At 36.5% G+C, this 18,241-nt stretch overlaps 1 protein-coding gene across 1 annotated transcript in view; it reads left to right on the plus strand.

Moving 5' to 3' along the window:
- The first annotated feature begins 9,272 nt into the window (after positions 1-9,272).
- The window catches only part of LOC113071330 (ephrin type-A receptor 3-like), a 43,789-nt gene continuing 34,820 nt past the window's right edge, over positions 9,273-18,241 (plus strand). The window contains exon 1 of the mRNA XM_026244694.1: positions 9,273-9,527. Within this exon, the coding sequence (XP_026100479.1) occupies positions 9,440-9,527 (88 nt within the window). The 5' untranslated portion in view covers positions 9,273-9,439. The remainder of the gene's footprint in view (positions 9,528-18,241) is intronic.

Here is an 18,241-nt window from a genome sequence, read left to right on the forward strand (position 1 = left end):
ACATTTTGTTACTCATTCATGATTCCTGGAAAGGGTTGGTGTGTTTTCAATTTGAACGCTTAAATCAGAAGTTAAAGTCCAGAAACTGTTTAATATTTCAAAAATAAGTGCGGTTTCTTTTTGTCATACAGAAGCAAGTAATCTTTCTTCAACCTGCTGTTTGAGGACAAGCAAAGACAGAATACACAAAAACAGAGTGTTGAGTTACACAGTTCAGAGAGCAGGAGTGTGCCCTATCAACGCAATTGTGTAAGTAAAGAAATTCCCATACTTGATGTTTATTCAGTTTTTTTTTTTTTGATGAAGTTACAAATTAATTAAAAACAAGTTGTAAAACTAAAGTTGACAGGGCTTACAGTGCTTTAAATAGTAATTTAGCATCCAAATAAAATTGATTTTTACCATTATTTTCATTGTTTATCTTCTTAGCTTGTTGACTGTAGGAAGGAAAATTAGGTGTTTTGATCCAGATTCAGAATGGATCAAAAAAATTATAAGAACGGTGGACCAGAAAAAAACGACTGATCCAAAAGCCTTGCCAAGCCAAAATGCCAAGAGACGGAACAAAAATAACAAAGGAAAGAGACGCAGACAAAAGAATAAAAATACATTTTGAGTTGTTTGTTTACTTTTGGAATGTATTGTTTGACCTGCCAACTGACATAAACCTTAATTTGTAAGATGTCAAAAATAAGTATTCACAACTGTTTTATGCTGAGTGTGTACATTATCAATCTCTTTTGAAATGAATTTATTCTGCTTCACAGATTTTATAATCTCTAATCAAGAATGTATTTTTGTTTTCAATGTTTGTATATTTTTTTAGAAACATTTAATATTGAAAAATATTATGTATAAAATATGTTGTTGTGCAGATTTGATTTTGGAATTATTATTAAATACATTAAGAAAGAAAAGTATAACGACCAGGAACTTCATTTCTGTTCATTTTTTTTCTTTTTCTTTTAATATATGAATGGGCAAAGAAAAAGTAAACTGACTAAATATCTGATGTATATTTATATTTCAAATAATATTTAAAACATTACAGTATGAAAGAGTGAATGCTTTAACCACAAAGCCACATGGTTTCAGGTCTGTTTCAGGAACACCTGATAGTCTCTTTTTCAACAAGCAGGAATCGAATCCTCTTAGGAAAGATTCAGAAGCAGAAGAAAGATATCTGCATCTTTAAACACTAATACGCAGAACACAGTATGCCTTCATGCATCTAGTTAATTGTCAGGTTCATTGTACGTAAATAGCGGACTTGTTGCTTGCTTTCATGAAATATTGTTTTAATATTGACCACCAGGTGGAGTTATATGACAGAAGATACAAAATTCCACCATAAATGAAGCATTGGTTTTTAATGTTATAAATTATTCTCTTCTGTTGGCAGCAAGTGAAGTCTCAGTGATCATTTACAGTTCAGAGTTAATAATAATGCTGTGTACTAACAGTTTGTCTAGTTGTATGCCTTATTTTAAATGGTTTCACTTCTCTTGTGTGAAATGCCTTTCATAAAATTGAGGAGTAAGCCTATAAACTATAGACATGCCTTGAAACAATTACAGTGTTTTAGTATGTGCATTTGAATGCATTGAAAATAATAGCAACAACTAATTACGCTGTTTTAATTGCTAAAAATAGAGGCTTTTATGTAACATCCTTTTGAGACAGGCATTTTAAGAAGAATGTCTTTCTGGACAGGAACTTGAAGCTTGTCAGGGTTTCTGCTTTTTGTTTGTGGTGAGTTTCATTATGACTGTGAGCACTTCTCAGCTTTACTCTTAACTCTGTAACACTTTTTTAGCCTCTTTTTATGATGTCCATCTCCTTGTCTTTAAATGTCCTTCAATCATGTGAAATTGGGGGTTTGCTATAGAAGAAGTGTGTGTAGTGTGAATGTGAGCGTATGCACTTGGAGGAAGGCTGGGTAAAATTAGACACCTGCTGCTTCACTGTGCTCTCATCAGAGTGTGTGTAATGTGGTGGAAAACACACCTGCTCCCTGTCAGAGGGGCAACATGGACGCCAGACTCGCAAGACCGCAGATAGACAACTTTGGAAAAAAGGATGCACATGGTGTTACAAATGATTTTTGTCCAGTGTCCAGAAAGCCTGGAAAGAAGGAGAGAATGCTCAAATAAAGAGGTAAAATGTACAGCTTCACTTACAAAAAACAAAACAAAAAACATAGCATGATATCACCATTTAAAAAAAAACAAACATAACACAGTAATGTTTTTTTGGATCCAGCAGTACATATAAATTTCATGAGTGAATACAGTATTGGTATTAGCATCACTTGCCATCAAATATTTATATTGTAGAAGTTTTTTTTTTTAAGAAGTTAATACTTTTAATTAGCAAAGTGGCAAACATGGAATGGATCAAAAGTGATAAAAGTGAAGAAGAAAAAAAATCAGTAAATGCTTTTAAATAGATTCTATTGATCAAGAATCATGGAAAGAATGTATCATGGTTTCCAAAAAAAACAAAAAAACAAATAAGAATACAGTAACTGTTTTCAACACTGATGACAACAACAACAACAATACTACTACTAGTAAGTGTTTTTTAGTCAGCATCTTAGAATGATTTCTGAAGGATCATGTGACTGAAGACTGAAATAATGGCTGCTGAAAATTCTGCTTTGTCATCAAAGGAATAAATTACATATTGTATACATATTTAAATAGAAAAGTTATTTTAAATGTTATAATATTTTTAATTTTACTGTATTTTGAATTAAAGAAATGCCTTTTTAGCATTAGAGACCTTTCAAAATCACAAAACTTTGAACAGTAATTTATGTATTTCAGTTTAACAGGTATCAACATATGATAATATTGTAATGAATTGTAATTGTGATAAAATATAATTTATATTATATTAATAATTAATTAATATTTGCTGTTCATTGCACCATTAGACAGACAAAGGCTGACCTTATCCCTTCTGACATCTCAGATTCTGGAGAGACAATGAGTGTTATCATTGCAGGTTATGAATATTGACTATGTCCTATAGATCGATACAGAGACCTTTCACATATACCACAGCTATAATACAGCACAGATGAGGCCGCTCCATCATTTTCTCTCAGGTCACTCAGGTAGAACGCAGAGACTTAAAGGCGTCTGCGCGTCTGCGCTCTGTTTGACTGGACATCCCTGTCTCATCAACGTCCTGGAACCATATTTAGACATCTTTAATAAAACACAGCACAGGTCTAATGCCAAAACAGCAGCAAGATTCTCAGTCTCATTGCCTAAAAGGCCTCTTTAGAGGAAATGTTGGTGTCATGACCATACAAAAGACTACAAAATGTAATCTAACTTCTGGGTTTGATTCACATCATGGTGTCTTTTTGCTCCTTTCTTTCTCTTGATTCCTTTTCCCGAGGCTGGTGTTAAGAGGCTGCGGCGAAGAGATAGGAGTCTGGAGTTTGCTTAAGGGATTTTCAGTGTTTTAAATAGAGAGGTTAACAGGGGTCATGGCAGACTAGTGACGTTTTGGGGCAGAAAGCCCAAGCTGTGTGCGTCTGATTAGGAAACAGTCTATATGTTGAGGATTTGAGATTCTGTCAAGGGACCTGGTGTGTTTAGGAAGAGATGGTGTTAATAAAGTCAACATTTGGCAAAAAATATTAACATCCCGAGAGAGAGAGGTCAAATAATGTGTGTTAAAGATAAGAGTTAATTTACACTAGATGCAATAAAAGCGGTGTGAATGCAACACAGAAATATCTGCTATGCAAAGCAATATATCTAATCCTATTGCTGCAGCAATAAAAAATGTGATGTTCACATTCCAGGCGTATGCATTCTTAAAAATATCCCTCATTCTCTTGTGTATTTTGAGTCACTGTATTCCAGAAGCCTGAAGTTGCATAACTCTGAAGGAAAACCCTGCATCTTGACCTACTTAAAGAGACCGTAAGAATCGGCTGTAGCCTGTTTAATGTCGTCCCGCTCTGCAGCTGAATGCATGCTGGATGTGTTATCACTAAATATTGATTCAATTAGGTAGAGCAGCTGTTTGATAATGAGATCTCAAATAATTACAAAGACTAATTTGCACCGGAGGATTACGGATTGATCCGTTTCTCTGCCTTGAAATGGAGAGAAGCGGGATTCTTTTTTGGCGATACTTTGACAGGGACGATGGAAGCAGAAACCCAGTGAACCCGAGTGATGTGCAACATCACAGAGCCAGTGCTGCAAAAACTTGGTTATTATATAACCACGCCAGAGGGATTGGAGTCTTTTCTCTCCTCTGTGATCTAAAAGAGACATCCAGTGCCCTCTAAAGCATTGTAGAAGAAGACATATTCAGAAACATTACAAAATAAACAACTCTGACAAGGTTTTGTTCTTCCAGGGGTGTGTTGTGTAAGTGTCTGAGGAAGTGCAACAGAAAGAAAAAGTGATGGAGATGGTTTTGGTAATGTGGTTTTTAAGAGGATCTTAATGCAGTGTTAAATCGTTTTCTTTTGGAATAGTGTAGTACATATTAGTAATACTTCCCAGCAATATGCTCTTTCAACAATGTCTGTCAACCGTTCTCACAAACAACAGGAAGTACACAAGAAAGAAATTTAAATATGAACGCAAACATTTTTATGAAAGATAAAATAGATATTTCATTCTAATATAGTAAATATGCATGAATAATTAGAAAAATCTATCTATAGAAATATGAAATCTGTATACGAGTCAACATTTTTTTTTTTTAAATTGCACTAATTTAATCTAACGAATCAGGTAAAAATGTATCATCTTTTATTGAAAATGTAAACATTTGATCAAACTTCAATAATTGAATAATTTTTTTTGTTATACACTGTGGAAGCTTCTGTTACGAAACATGCCTGGCAATCAAAGCTTATTCTATTCTATTCTATTCTATTCTATTCTATTCTATTCTATAAAAATGAAAAATCACTTTTTAAACCTGTTCCGTTATGATCCCTATATACATCCCTATATATGAGCCACAATAAAAAAAGCAGAGGTGAAAATCCTTCATCATTAAGTTGCACTTTAATTTCCTGTTTTTTCCCATTCACAATGTCACAGTGTGACAGAGAGTGAGCCACTCATTCACACAGCTATACAACATCTAAGATCCTTCAGATAGTGCCAAGGACTTAAATAAACAGAGCACTGAACTTTACTCAGACATGTGGCCTTACATTGCCTGCCTTTACTGAACTCTCAATGTGTTTTGGCCAGGTTTTCTGTTATAAAAGACTCTAAACTGACTGTCAGCAAGAGTTTTTAATTTATTTTACTAGAATTAGCTTAGTGCATGTTCAATGTAACCTTCTCACATCAGAGAAACCTTAGCAACTTCCAGAAAACCTGCAGCGGACATGCAAGCAACCCTTTCTCTTTCTATGCACCAGACACTTTTGTAGAGCTGCACAAAACTGAATGAAAACAAAAAAGCTCTTTTGTGCTGGCTTGTGGTGCATCAGGGACCACATGCTGGCTGATTGACGGGGGTCCAGACTCCACCCACCAGAGGTGAGCAGGAGTGTGGGAAGAGGCAAGTGCACAATGCTTGCTCTCCAGAGGGGCGGCAGGAACCTCAGACCCGGCCCCCGCTCCATGGCAGACATGGCAAGACTCTCTTTCAGTAGACGGAGCCCTAGGGTCAGTATATGGGGCCCAAAGAAGCAGATCTGTGTGGAGTGGCACGGCCCACGTTTAACCTGTCCCAGATGGCCCTGTTCTGTGGGCACCACACAAGATAGTCAAAGCAGTCTGGGAAGTTCAGTCTAGGAGTTACCAAGTTCAAAGAATAAGTTCATGAAAGTAATGTGGAAGTGGATTTAAATAACTATGTAGCCCAGATTACATGTAATCCCAGCACTAATGATATGAATCAAATCAATGTGATAAACAAGTTAGTTCAAAAGTAATGAAAAAGTACTCTGATTGCATTACCTAAAATGTGTAATGTTAGGAATTACATTGCTAACTATAATTTTTGTCATGTAATTTGGAATCAGTAAAAGATTACAATTGGTAAGTAATCTGCCTAGCACATACGTAAAAAATATGCAATGTATTAAGATAATTTGTATTTAACAATACTTTAACAATCTCTTTGAGATATTTACTGTCTCACTAACATTAAAAGCTCCAGTAAAACCAGTGCATAGTCCAAGTATGGGGTGCCTAGAGAAGGATAAAGGCTTTTTCTAAGAGCTATTCATCACTATTAGGCTACTGAGACCCATTCATTTGTATGTTTCTCCATATGAAATGCTCTTCCCATATGCAGCAGCAGCAGCAGGATTCTGTAAATCCAGAGGGGCCCCTGCTTAAAGTTCAAGATCTCCACTGCAAACCCCCCTTCCTATTCCCATCCACCATGGTTACACATCCATGATAGACAAATATGAAAGCATGTGGCTCTCGGCTGCAGCTGACATGATCATTCGTGCTCTGTCTGGCCTCTGGAGCTTGCCAGCAAGCCTCATTAGGCTCGAGCTATCTGTGCTAACCAACAGGAGGTCTTAGGTTGAAGGTTGATATGTATTTGTCAGCCCTGGTACACCTGTCAAAGCCCCTCCCACTTCATTAATAAGAGCGGGCATGAAGATCTTGGAACCGCCACCGCTTTTGGATTCTCAAGCTGATGGGAACAGATTCTCACTCTTCTGTGCTAAATAATGAAACAGGTTTATATTGGGATGTGGTGCAGCGAGAGAGATTGTGGAAGACACGTCGTGACCACATCTTCCACAAACAGGAAGGTTCGTCTGACAGGTCACTGATGCATACGGGGGTGGGGGATGGGGGTAATTTTAAGGTAAAGAAATATGACATTTAAAGAGAAAGAGAAATTGTTTTGGAGCTTTTGCAAAACCTCAACATAATGGCCCTGTTTAATTGCAATGCTTTTTTTAAAGAACAGTCTCATATGTCAGAAACTGGCAATTAATATTTTGATGTGGTCAAAAAAATCTCATGAAAGATTCGTTTACAAATCTGACTTATTTGTTTGTTGGGTTCAACTCACTGACTTCCATTCACAGTGGTCATTGAATACTTGAAAATGAAACTAAATTTAGATTAGAGATATACAATACTTTAAAGAGATAGTTCATGCAAATTCTGTCAGAATTTATTCACCTTTATGTTTTTTTTAAGCTTGCTGAATAACTACACAAAACTACCATAAAAGTATTATTCAATGATAATATGTAGCCTAGGTCAGTTCATGATATAAATTGCAATGTTTGATTTGTATATGAAAAGTTCTTGTGATTCAAATCTCATCAATGGATCTTTTAATAGAGTAAAAAACAGTATGAATGATTTTTTAAAACAGTATGAATGATTTGTCCACAAATTGGATTTATTTTTCAAATAATAACATATTGACTCAATCTAGTCACAGTGGTTCATGGAAAATTATTTTACAGTAAGTAGATACAATATTTAAAGAGTTTCAAAAAGCAATCTGTAAGTCAATAAATATGAAATAAGTAAAATTATTTCATTTTATTGACCTTTATACATTGTTTTGATGCTTTCAGGCTTGAAGGTATAAAATGATCATTAAAGTATTATATTTGAAATGTAAGTCGACTTTTTGCAAAAACTCCAGTGTTTAATTTGTGAATAAACTATTGTTGTGAATCTTGAGTGGTTCTTGTGTTCAACTCATTGATTTGATCCAGTCACAGTGGTTCCTGAAAACATGGACAAGGAAAATTATGAGGGAATAATGTGGTCTTTTTCTCATTTAACACCACTGTATGGCATCAAAATACTTAGTGCTCAGGTTGTTTGGAACACTTTTAAAGCATTTTCATGGTGGTTTTACATGCTTTACAAGGATTACAAGCTTTATACCCCATTCATTGTAAATACTGTACATTCAACAGTGTCTAGCTTAAAATATATTTTTTTTATCTTACACAAAAGAAAGAGATTATGTGTCTGAAACAACACAAGGGTGAATAAATGAACTTTAAATTAACATGCAATTTGCAAAGCATACAAGGAAGGTTTAATTTTGTGGAAATTTTAAAGCGTAGCTTGCACATGTTTTTCCAGACTGTCCTGTCTGTCACTAATAGTGTGATAGACAGCAAGAGAAAGACAGAGAAATGCAGATAAAAAGACAGAGGCACTAAGAAAACTGACTGCATTTATTTTTCAGCTCTGGTGTGTACAGGCTTGTCTGAGCCATCATAAACACCCCCGGCACTCCTCCACACACCCCGGGCAGTGTGCCTGATTGTCTGTCAGCCATTGTTGGAGAGGGCTCACACAGTAGAGATGTCTCATTTACACTTCCTGCCATCACATTCAAACATGAAATGTGATGTCATTTTTTTTTTTGGGTAGGTGACAGAGCTTATGAGGGCTCCTGCGTGGGAGGAACCAACTGGCAGAGGGGGGAAAACTGTGGCCTTTTTCCAAGAGCAGTAAGAGTATTGATTTGACCTTCATCTTTAAATACCAAACATTGAGGTTTTGGTCTAATGGTCTCTGTTGTGTCAGTTCACTTTGCGTCCCCATGCCTGTGATATGACTTACATGGTCAGGTGAATGTGGCGGCACGTTGCCACAGCAGGACAGTAAAGTGACTTTGACCCTCTGATCTAAATGTCCATAAGTAACTGCCAATGACAATAGGTGATGTAAGTCTATCTATCTATCTATCTATCTATCTATCTATCTATCTATCTATCTATCTATCTATCTATCTATCTATCTATCTATCTATCTATCTATCAGAGATGCAATAGTATGAACATTTCTTGTTATGATTATAGAGACCAAATAGATCAAGCATATAAATTTCATCACGTTATTGTTAAAGTGTGCTGGAATTGCTCAAAAAGTACTGACATATTAAGTTTTATATTTAAAATCAACAAACAATAAATAAAAGGACTTTTTGTTTGCATAAATACTAAAACAATAACATTATGTCCAGATTTTAATCGATATCATGACTGACAACAGTTTATTTAATAGAATGTACCATTTCTTTTTTTTAAATAAAACTTTAAAAAGGTTTCATAAAATGGTAAACCTCACTTTTCAGGATTTAAATAAAGAATGATAATGATAACTGATTAGAAAATGATTATATCTATCTATCTATCTATCTATCTATCTAGACAGTAACTATCACTTTTTTACACAATTTACAACTAAATAGGTTTTCCAGGAAACGCACTCACGCGCGCCTTCTTGACGCCACGCACACACGCGTGACGCCCCCCTTCATCCCGCTCGCTGTGGCCAGGGAGTGCAGCTCATGCCAGTGTCGGATCTTCTTTCAAGCCGGCGCGCTGTTTCCTCTCCAGCTCAGACTCAGTTCAGTTCTCCAGCGCAGCCACCGGCTCACCAGCCCCAAGTTTACGCACAGGGATGCGGGCGCGTGGAGCCGCGTGAAAATGGCTCGCTTTAGGATTTACTCTTTCCTTGCTCCTTTTCATATATTGGTGTTGTGTCAAGCCTTGAGGAATTATCCAGATAATGAAGGTAAGGCATAGAACCGCTGTCATGTCTGCGCGCTTTGGATGTTCTTGAATTTCGTTGGACTTTGGCAATGAATCATAATCAAAGCGAATTCACGTACATTCGTTTTTCTCCCGGGGCAATCGTATTCAAATTTTATGCTTTAAAGATAGCATACGCCTTGGAGTTAGAACACATTGATATAAGCAGTCGTTAAAAATGTAGGATTCTCGTGATCTCTTATGAGTAACAAAAACAAGAATGCGTTTACTGAACTATCCAATAATTTGACTTCGCATTGCTGAGTTGGAAGGATTAATAACTAGGATGTGTTCATGAACCAAATATAATTTAATGTCGCCCCAATGTTCATTTTTAATAACTTACTTGTAATTTGTTTTGAAAAACCATCCTGAGCGTTTGTCACAGGTGATGCAGTCGTATGATTTATATAAATTGTAATACACAGTAATGTTTAACAGAAAACTGTCCGTAACTCTAAAACAGCTCAGATCAAGCTGTATTTACTATATGTTGTGGTTTGAAGTGTTTAGCATTGCCAGGGATGGTTTGGACAGGCAATGCCATGAGCAATGACAAATGGATGTGAGACACTCATTTGCTTAATTAAACAATTAATTTGGAGAGATCAGAGAGCTGCTCCCACAGAGACTAGTATTCTAACCCATCCAGACCTATGCATCACATACATTGACCCTTGAGAGCGATCTAACTTCTTTGAAACTGCTACGAGACAAGTTGCTTTGTGAGTGAGGGAAGTGAATAAGAAATAAGGTTTCTTCAATTTACAAGTAACCCATTGATATTTATAGATATTTGTGATTTAAAATGCTGTGTTGTCATCTTAAACACATCAGGCATTTATGTTCAAAGATGCAGGATGCCAGTTGAAAACAGTCCACACTGACTTATTTCACTCTGAGCCTTCAAAAATCCGACAATAAATTAACCTCACTGGATTAAAATGGGTTTACTTCGCATTGTTGTGAGATTAGGATTAAGCCACCCATTGTGCTGTTGTCAGAAGGAAGGTTCAATGGTGGGTTTAATACACATTTAGGTGGAATCTATCAGATAGGATTTTGTGCAGATCATTTGGACATGATGTCTTTGGCTGACTGGAGGCTTTGGGAAATTAAAATACACTTTGCAGGGCTTTGACAGTGGGAGTTGTGGTGCTTCATTCACATTAGCACATCTCAATAATCATTACATTTAACTATGTCTTTGAGCTTTACATTGGGTTATCATTTGTGCTGGTGTAAATTGCAGCTGCTATAGAGGTGTGCACTTCCTCTAACCTCCAGCTGGTGGTATCCCTGAGGTGATATTGCAATATGGTTCTACCAGAAAGACTCGGGAGATAGAGGAATGTACGAAGCATACATTTATTGACAGCTCAGCGAGCACAATTATAAATTTCTTTGGCGGAAGGCCCCGTCCATGGTTCGTAATCCGAGGGTAGCGAATCTGCATTTCCTGCCTGAAGACGAAGGCAGGGGCGCAGCAGACCCCCCCTGGAAGGTAAGGACAGGACCATCCTGGTGGTGGTGGGGAGGGTGGAGGTTGTTGTCGCGTTGGCATCTGCGAACTCAAACATGTGTAAGTACGATCTTTTATACAGGAGTATAAAGACGTGATTGGATAATGATGAAGGTAATTAGTGACGAAGTGATTGAGTCTTCCTGGCAGAACTTAGGCTAAAGCTTCCATTTCTGTGAATGTTTGTGTTTTGAGCAGATGCACATCTGTGTTCGTTTCAACGAACTGTTCATTAACTTCTTGTACTGGAGTTTTTGTCTTGTAAGCATTTTCTACATTAAGGATAGTAGACATGTCCCATATCGACATATGCTTGATATCTGTCTTCTGGCCAAATAAATCACATCAGCACATTTTTAATGTAAATGACTACATTGGTTTTCCATTCAGGATCCAAATGACTGACTTCCTCAGCACATTTTCTGTTTTTGGAAGACATTACTGCAGTGCTTGGATATTTACACCCCTCTGGAAATAATAAAGACCAAGATGTTGCAGAAACATCTAAAAAAAAAAAAAAAAAAACTTTATTCACACAAGCTCAAACCTTAAAATGGTTAATATATAACAGTGGTTCTAGACTAGCTGGTTCAAGATAAAAAAATGGGTCATTAATATGTTCTGATAAATAAATAAATAATATGCTGTAACTTAATTATATATAATTGACCATAGTTTGGATAGAAAAATAAATAAATTTTCACAGATGAGACAGATGAGAAACATCTGAATTATTGGTGACACCATGAAACCATCAAAATAGACATTTGCAAACCAAATATGTGAAAATCTTTGCTTATTATTAGGCTTGGGTAGTTTATTGTGATATTAATAGTCATTATTGCATACACATCATACAATTTTGATGCATTGGTGGACCACTTAAAACTTGGATCTCCAAACCAATTGAGAAGCACCGATCTAGGGTTGTTTAACTATACATTTAAAGGAACCTGTGACAACCTTTTACGCTTTATGAAGATCTTTTCATTTTTAAAAAGTGCCTTCTGTTGCCCTCTTGTTTTTCTAGTTAGCGCTAAGGTTCCCCTCATTAGCTCGTCCTTTGTGCACCTTCTTACAGCATTTAGTGACGGTTTCTCGTCTGCTTTTGTTTTCCTCCCTGGCACTCTGGCAGGGAAATTAGCATGAGAAAACACACTTTATGTTCAATTCAGCTGTGCTTGGAGGCTCTGTTTTGCTCTCGTTCTTTCACTCTCCCTCTCACCATCTCTTAGCTACTGAATTAGAGAGAAACCTGAATTTGCATCTCTCTTGTCTGAGGAAGTCTGTTGATTAGTCTAACCTGTGGCCTTCTTTTTGTTTTCCGAGAGTATTGGTTATTTTTCCCCTTCTAGTTTGTAGAAAGGTTTTTAAAAAGTGAGGTGACATTCAGCCAAGTATGGTGACCCATACTCAGAATTTGTGCTCTGCATTTAACCCATCCAAAGTACACACACACACAGCAGTGAACACATACAAATTGTGAACACACACCCGGAGTAGTGGGCAGCCATTTATTCTGCGGCACCTGGGGAGCAGATGGGGGTTCGGTGCCTTGCTCAAGAGCACCTCAGTCATGGTATAGCTGGCCTGAGACTCGAACCCACAACCCTAGGGTTAGAAGTCAAACTCTCTAACCACTAGGCCACGATTTTCCTAACACAGAGCAAGCCAGCCTTGAGTATACAGGAATAGTTCAAGTGCTCGACTGGTAGAGTACATTTACAGATCTTAATTAGTCGTGAAAGTGCGTCTGTTCTATACCTGCCATGTAGTTCGTTATTGAACATTTCTTTTTAAGAAACTGGGCTGGAAACTTGGATCTAGCATTTAGCAAAATATAATTTTGCATGGCCATATGACTTTTAATGGACCAGTCCAACAGATGTATTTGCTGATATAGCCAAAAGCTCAGAGACCAGTGCTATTGATTTCAACTTGTACTCATTGGAAACACATGCCTGTGGTGAAATTTCTGCAAAATGATGTTATGTTGCTTTTGGAACATTTTGCGAAACTAAGTGTCGCAAAAAAAAAAAGGGATGCACCGAATGTGCGGCAACTGAAATTATAAGCAAATAAACGAAAAGACTGAATAAATGCACATGAACAATATGAAGTGATCAATAGCAACCAGCAAACAATTTCAAGGGAAAAATCGACTATTATGATTTTGTCATAATCGTACAGCCCTAAATGTTAGTATTGTAATTTTACTAAAATAGTTTCATGCAAAGAACCGTCTGATATAAATATAAAATAAGTAACTAATAAAATAACTATTTATTATACAATAATCTGCCCAGGTGAAAAGGAATAAAATAGTTGCTGTTCATTTCAGCTTGAAACGGTAGTGAATTGTACAGTTGAGTTTTGCAGTAGAGACACATATTTCCAGTTAGCCTAGGTTGATTGATTCAGTTGAATGAGTCAACTCAAATTCCCACAGTTGATTTTATATATAAAACTATGAGTCAAAACCATTAACATGAGAGCTATTACCTTTTCTCTCTCCTGCTGCTCTGAATGACACACCTTAGACCTTATCGCCCCCGGCTGGATCCAGACTCCTGTGGCTCAGACAGCTCATGCGGTAGAACGAGTGTCGATGCCAGTGGCATTTCAGGATAGAGGCACATGAGTGCTTTGGATCATGGCCAGAACATTGGATGAAACACCATGTGAATCTCCTGAATGAGACGATTCATTATAGCTATTTACCTTTACTTGAGCATATCAGTTTCACATTGCATCTCACTGTGTTCATAGCTGAGCTGATGGAAAGTTGAAATGTAATCTTAATGAATTCTTTCTCATCTTAGTTCTGTATAAAATCCTGTCATCATTTACTCGCTCTTATGTCGTTCCAAACCTGTATATCTTTTCCCCTCTGTGGAACATAAAAGAGGATGATTTGAAAAATGTTTTAACTGGTTGCCTTTGCAATGAAAGTCAAAGGAGCCCCAAACCCCCGACTGGACCCTTCTGACTTTCATTACAAGCACTGAGACTTTATCAGATTCTCTAGAATCTGATTCCATGTTCAATTTAAATCAGATTTGTGCCTTTCCCTTGTCACTCAGAGGAAGAAGATCAACTTAAATCCCACCTTTCCATCAGGGGTCAAAGGCCATTGTGTTTTATCAGCTTAACTTTTGTCTTAGAGCTTAACATTTTCTCATTTATGCTATTTCGGTTCTGGTAAGGTAATGAGACTTGATTAAAACAGATCCCTTGTGTGTTCATGTGTGCTAAAACGAAACCCTTTTAGCCGACAACGGCTTTGATCTGTCATTATTGTGAGGCCCACTCCTTCACCTTCATTAACATGCTCTCTACTCTCTCTGTACCTAATACTCAGCCTTAATGTTTTCTAATGTCTGAGACGGTGTGAATTCTGTTTCGCGTATCTCATTAACAGCACTACGCTTATCACTGATGGCCTGCTCTCCTGGGGATTTGAAGCTCGTGCACTATGATTCCTGGGAGGTTTTATTGGATTTGACCCTGCATTTTGTTAATGCAAGGCTTAATTGCTTAGAGACTCATTCCGAATTTGAAAATGGTTGTTTCATGCGTATTACAACATGCTTTTTTCCTTTGATTGAAGTTAAATAAGTATGTTAAAATATATTACTTTTTTTTAATGAAATTGCTAATTTGGGAATTGAACCTAACCCAAGTATTAAACTTTGGTGCTTAACTTGAACCACTATTTGTTTTAATAATAATAATAATAATAAATTATGATAAACTTTGTTTCTTGCTCATCAGCGTTGTTCTAAGAAACGAATCAGCCTTAATTATAAAGAGCCATTATGAACCACAAGCTCAAAGGTGATGTCACCGTCTTCTGGTGCGGCCCAGTTTAATCTCTCTAATTATGACTTGTGCTGTTGTAACCTGTTTCATGCCCTCTTGGGATTTTATATCCAGCACGGATGCAGTTTCATTGCTGTTGTGCATCTCCACACACACAAAGACTCATCGATGCGGCAGGTGTGGTCCGAGCTGTGTCTGTGCTTCTAATGAGGCATCCCAAGAGTGTCTTCCCTGCTGTCTTCCACTAACTAACACACGGGTCACCATTTCATGCCATGTCTGGCAGCAGCCTGTTTACACCTCTCATCATTAAACAGACCCTGGCATGGCCAGTCAGTCGTGCCTGACACACATTTCGCAGGTTATTAGGTTGTGAAATGGCCCTTGTGTTCATTGTAATTAATGTGCTGATGTGCTTCCTGTCTAAAGGTCATGTCTTTTTTTTTTAAGATAAAATATAAATGTATACTCTTAGTAAGATCTTAACCAAAACCAGCTGTAGTTTGTATCTCTTAGACCCTTCATGTGATGCATTTAGATAATAATTTATCAGTGCATGGATATTTCCTTCCTTTTTACTTCACTTATTGTACCGTGAGTGTCCATTCTTCCTCCATTGAGTGGGTGGAGCAAAGTTTATCTCAGTGAAGCCTGTTTGGCAATATGATTCTGTAGTTCTCTGGTATTTGTCTGAGTGATAACAGTGATTGTGTGGTGATTTCTGTCTTGGTTGAGTCTTATCTATCTCACTCTGTGGTCTGGAGCTTGGCACGGTTCCTTCCTATGGCTTTAGTGTGAGGACCATGATCTGAAGATTATGGATGATTAAGATTATGAAGATTAATTAATTAATTCTATTTAGGAAATTCACAAAAAGAACATCATTAACATTTATGATACATAATAATATATAATAACACGCCGCAGTTATGGTTTGAAGTAAATAAGTCAAAAAGAGAATTTTATAGTAAATCTCCAGCAGATTTTAAATTAGAAATACTGTAGTGTCCTAATCGTTGTAAGACATATAAACATTAATTATTGCACTTTTATATAAATTCACTGTGATAGTTATTCAGCTTGCTGTTGATTCTGTAGTTTCGGTCCAAAAAATGATGCATTTGTTGCAAAAAATACATACAATGCATCAAATGTTTGTTTATGTAGGTAAATGTAAAAAAGTGAGAAAACAATGTAGATTTGGTGAAAATGTACGATAATTTCTGTGGCTTGTCCAAAAAATGTGAAGGCAGCATAAAAGAAAAAAAAAAATCGTATTTGTTCAGATAACCTAAGTTGTGTGGATGCACATTAATATTTCTGCTTCGAAAATACTAGAACATCTTCATTCTGTGTTAAACAGCTTTGTCAGTGGACATTAGGAGATCACTCATGGGTGTCAAGCTGTAAGTGGATGGCTGTTCTTTTTGGCATTGAGTCAGATGAGTGTGATGGTTCTGCCGGACAGGCTGGATCTCTGTGGCAGGTCTCATCAGTCTGTTGAGGCAGAATAGAGGCTCTTTTACCACCTCCCAGTAGAGCAGACCTCTGACTCCCCACCAGCAGTGACTGACAGGAACTGCTGACTGCATTTCAAATACACCCCACCGCTTCTGCCAAGATGGCTTTACGATAGCAGTGTCTTACAATAGTTATGCCTACCGTGTTTGGAGTGGATGCTGTTGAAACCGACATATCAGTATTTGCAGGCTCTGTGTTATGTGCTTCAATAACCCCAGAGTGCTTTACTTTGAAGTTCGAACCATACAAGATTTTTTACAAATGTGGAAGACTTGTGAGACGTAAAGGTGAAATGCATCGTTTTTTTTTTTTTTTTTTTTCTGCTGCTATTAAAATACTTGGTAACACTTTAGAATAAGGTTCCATTAGTTAATGTTAGTTAATGTATTAATTAACATGAACTAAGCAAGAACAATCCTTCTACAGCATTTATAAGTCTTAGTTCATGTTAATTTCAACATTTACTAATGCATTATTTAAATCAAAAGTTGTGCTTGTTAACATTAGTTAATGCACTGTGAATTACCATGAACTAACAAGGAATAACTGTATTTTCATTAACTAACATTAACGAAGATGAATAAATACAGTAATAAATGTATTATTCATTGTTTGTTCATGTTAATTAACACATTAACTAACATTAACTAATGGAACCTTATTCTAAAGTGTTACCAAATACTTTTCTGTCTTAATATTCAGAGAAATCTAGGAATTTAGTTTATTTTGTTTGATTAGTTTTGCTAGAAATAATAAACACTAAATCTGTGTCAGAAATTGCATACGGTCTACATTTGATGAATAACCTATTTTGTGGTCCTAAAGTATACTACATTCTCCATGCCTTACTTGTGATGTGACTTATGACATCAGTTGTGTCGCTATACTGACATTCACAGTTCCTCTCCCATGTTCTCTTGGGATATTAAAGTGTCCATCAGATGCACACTAAGAAATCTCAGCAGAAGTAGTAGGTCACTTAGGTATTTTTTTTTTTCACATAGTGTTCAGTGAAGTTTGAGAATTTGGACATGCTACTTTTTTTCAGATACTTTTTTTTGACAGATCTGTCGAGAATGTGGCTTTGTTTGTGTAAGAATTTTAATCTGCCTGACATAGCAACAGAATAAACAATGGTATGAGTTTGGGGCGGGGCTATGTATTTGTCTGACCAATGACGGGTGGGTGGGGGGGCGGGGTGATTGGGGTTTGTAAACTATTATCATTTTTTTTATTATATATGGTGAGAAAAGAACATAATATGTACCGTGTATGTTTATCATGTGTATATATAAATACACACATACAGTATATATTGTATATACATTTATATTTTTATATTATGATATTTTATATTATATACAAATACATTTAATATATAAACATATATTTTTTTTAAATAAATGCATGAGTTTGTATTTATATACACAAAATAAATATACATACACAGTATATACGCGTATATAATGTATACATAAACTTTTATTTTGGATGTGATTAATCATTTGACAGCACTAATACCATATTCTAAATACCATATTTAATAAATCAGGTAGATTTTAAACTTTTAAATGCCCAACAGTCCCTGCCAGAATATACATGTTCAGAGTTAAGAATAGTATCTTCATAGATTGATTTACCTCTTAAGTGAAGGATACTTGAGAAGTACCTGACAGTGGCTGTGCATGAGTGAGAGTGACCCCATTGTCCTTTTCGGTTCCCTGAGGACTTCCATCCAGCTGCTTATCTATCCTTTTGCTCTCCCTTTCTTGACCTACCCTTCTCCTTTTTCCATTTTTAAGTTTTTGCTCCCCTGTTTACATTAGAGGTGA

The sequence above is a fragment of the Carassius auratus genome, unplaced genomic scaffold (genome assembly GCF_003368295.1).
Source record: "Carassius auratus strain Wakin unplaced genomic scaffold, ASM336829v1 scaf_tig00007125, whole genome shotgun sequence".
In the NCBI taxonomy this organism is placed as follows: domain Eukaryota; kingdom Metazoa; phylum Chordata; class Actinopteri; order Cypriniformes; family Cyprinidae; genus Carassius; species Carassius auratus.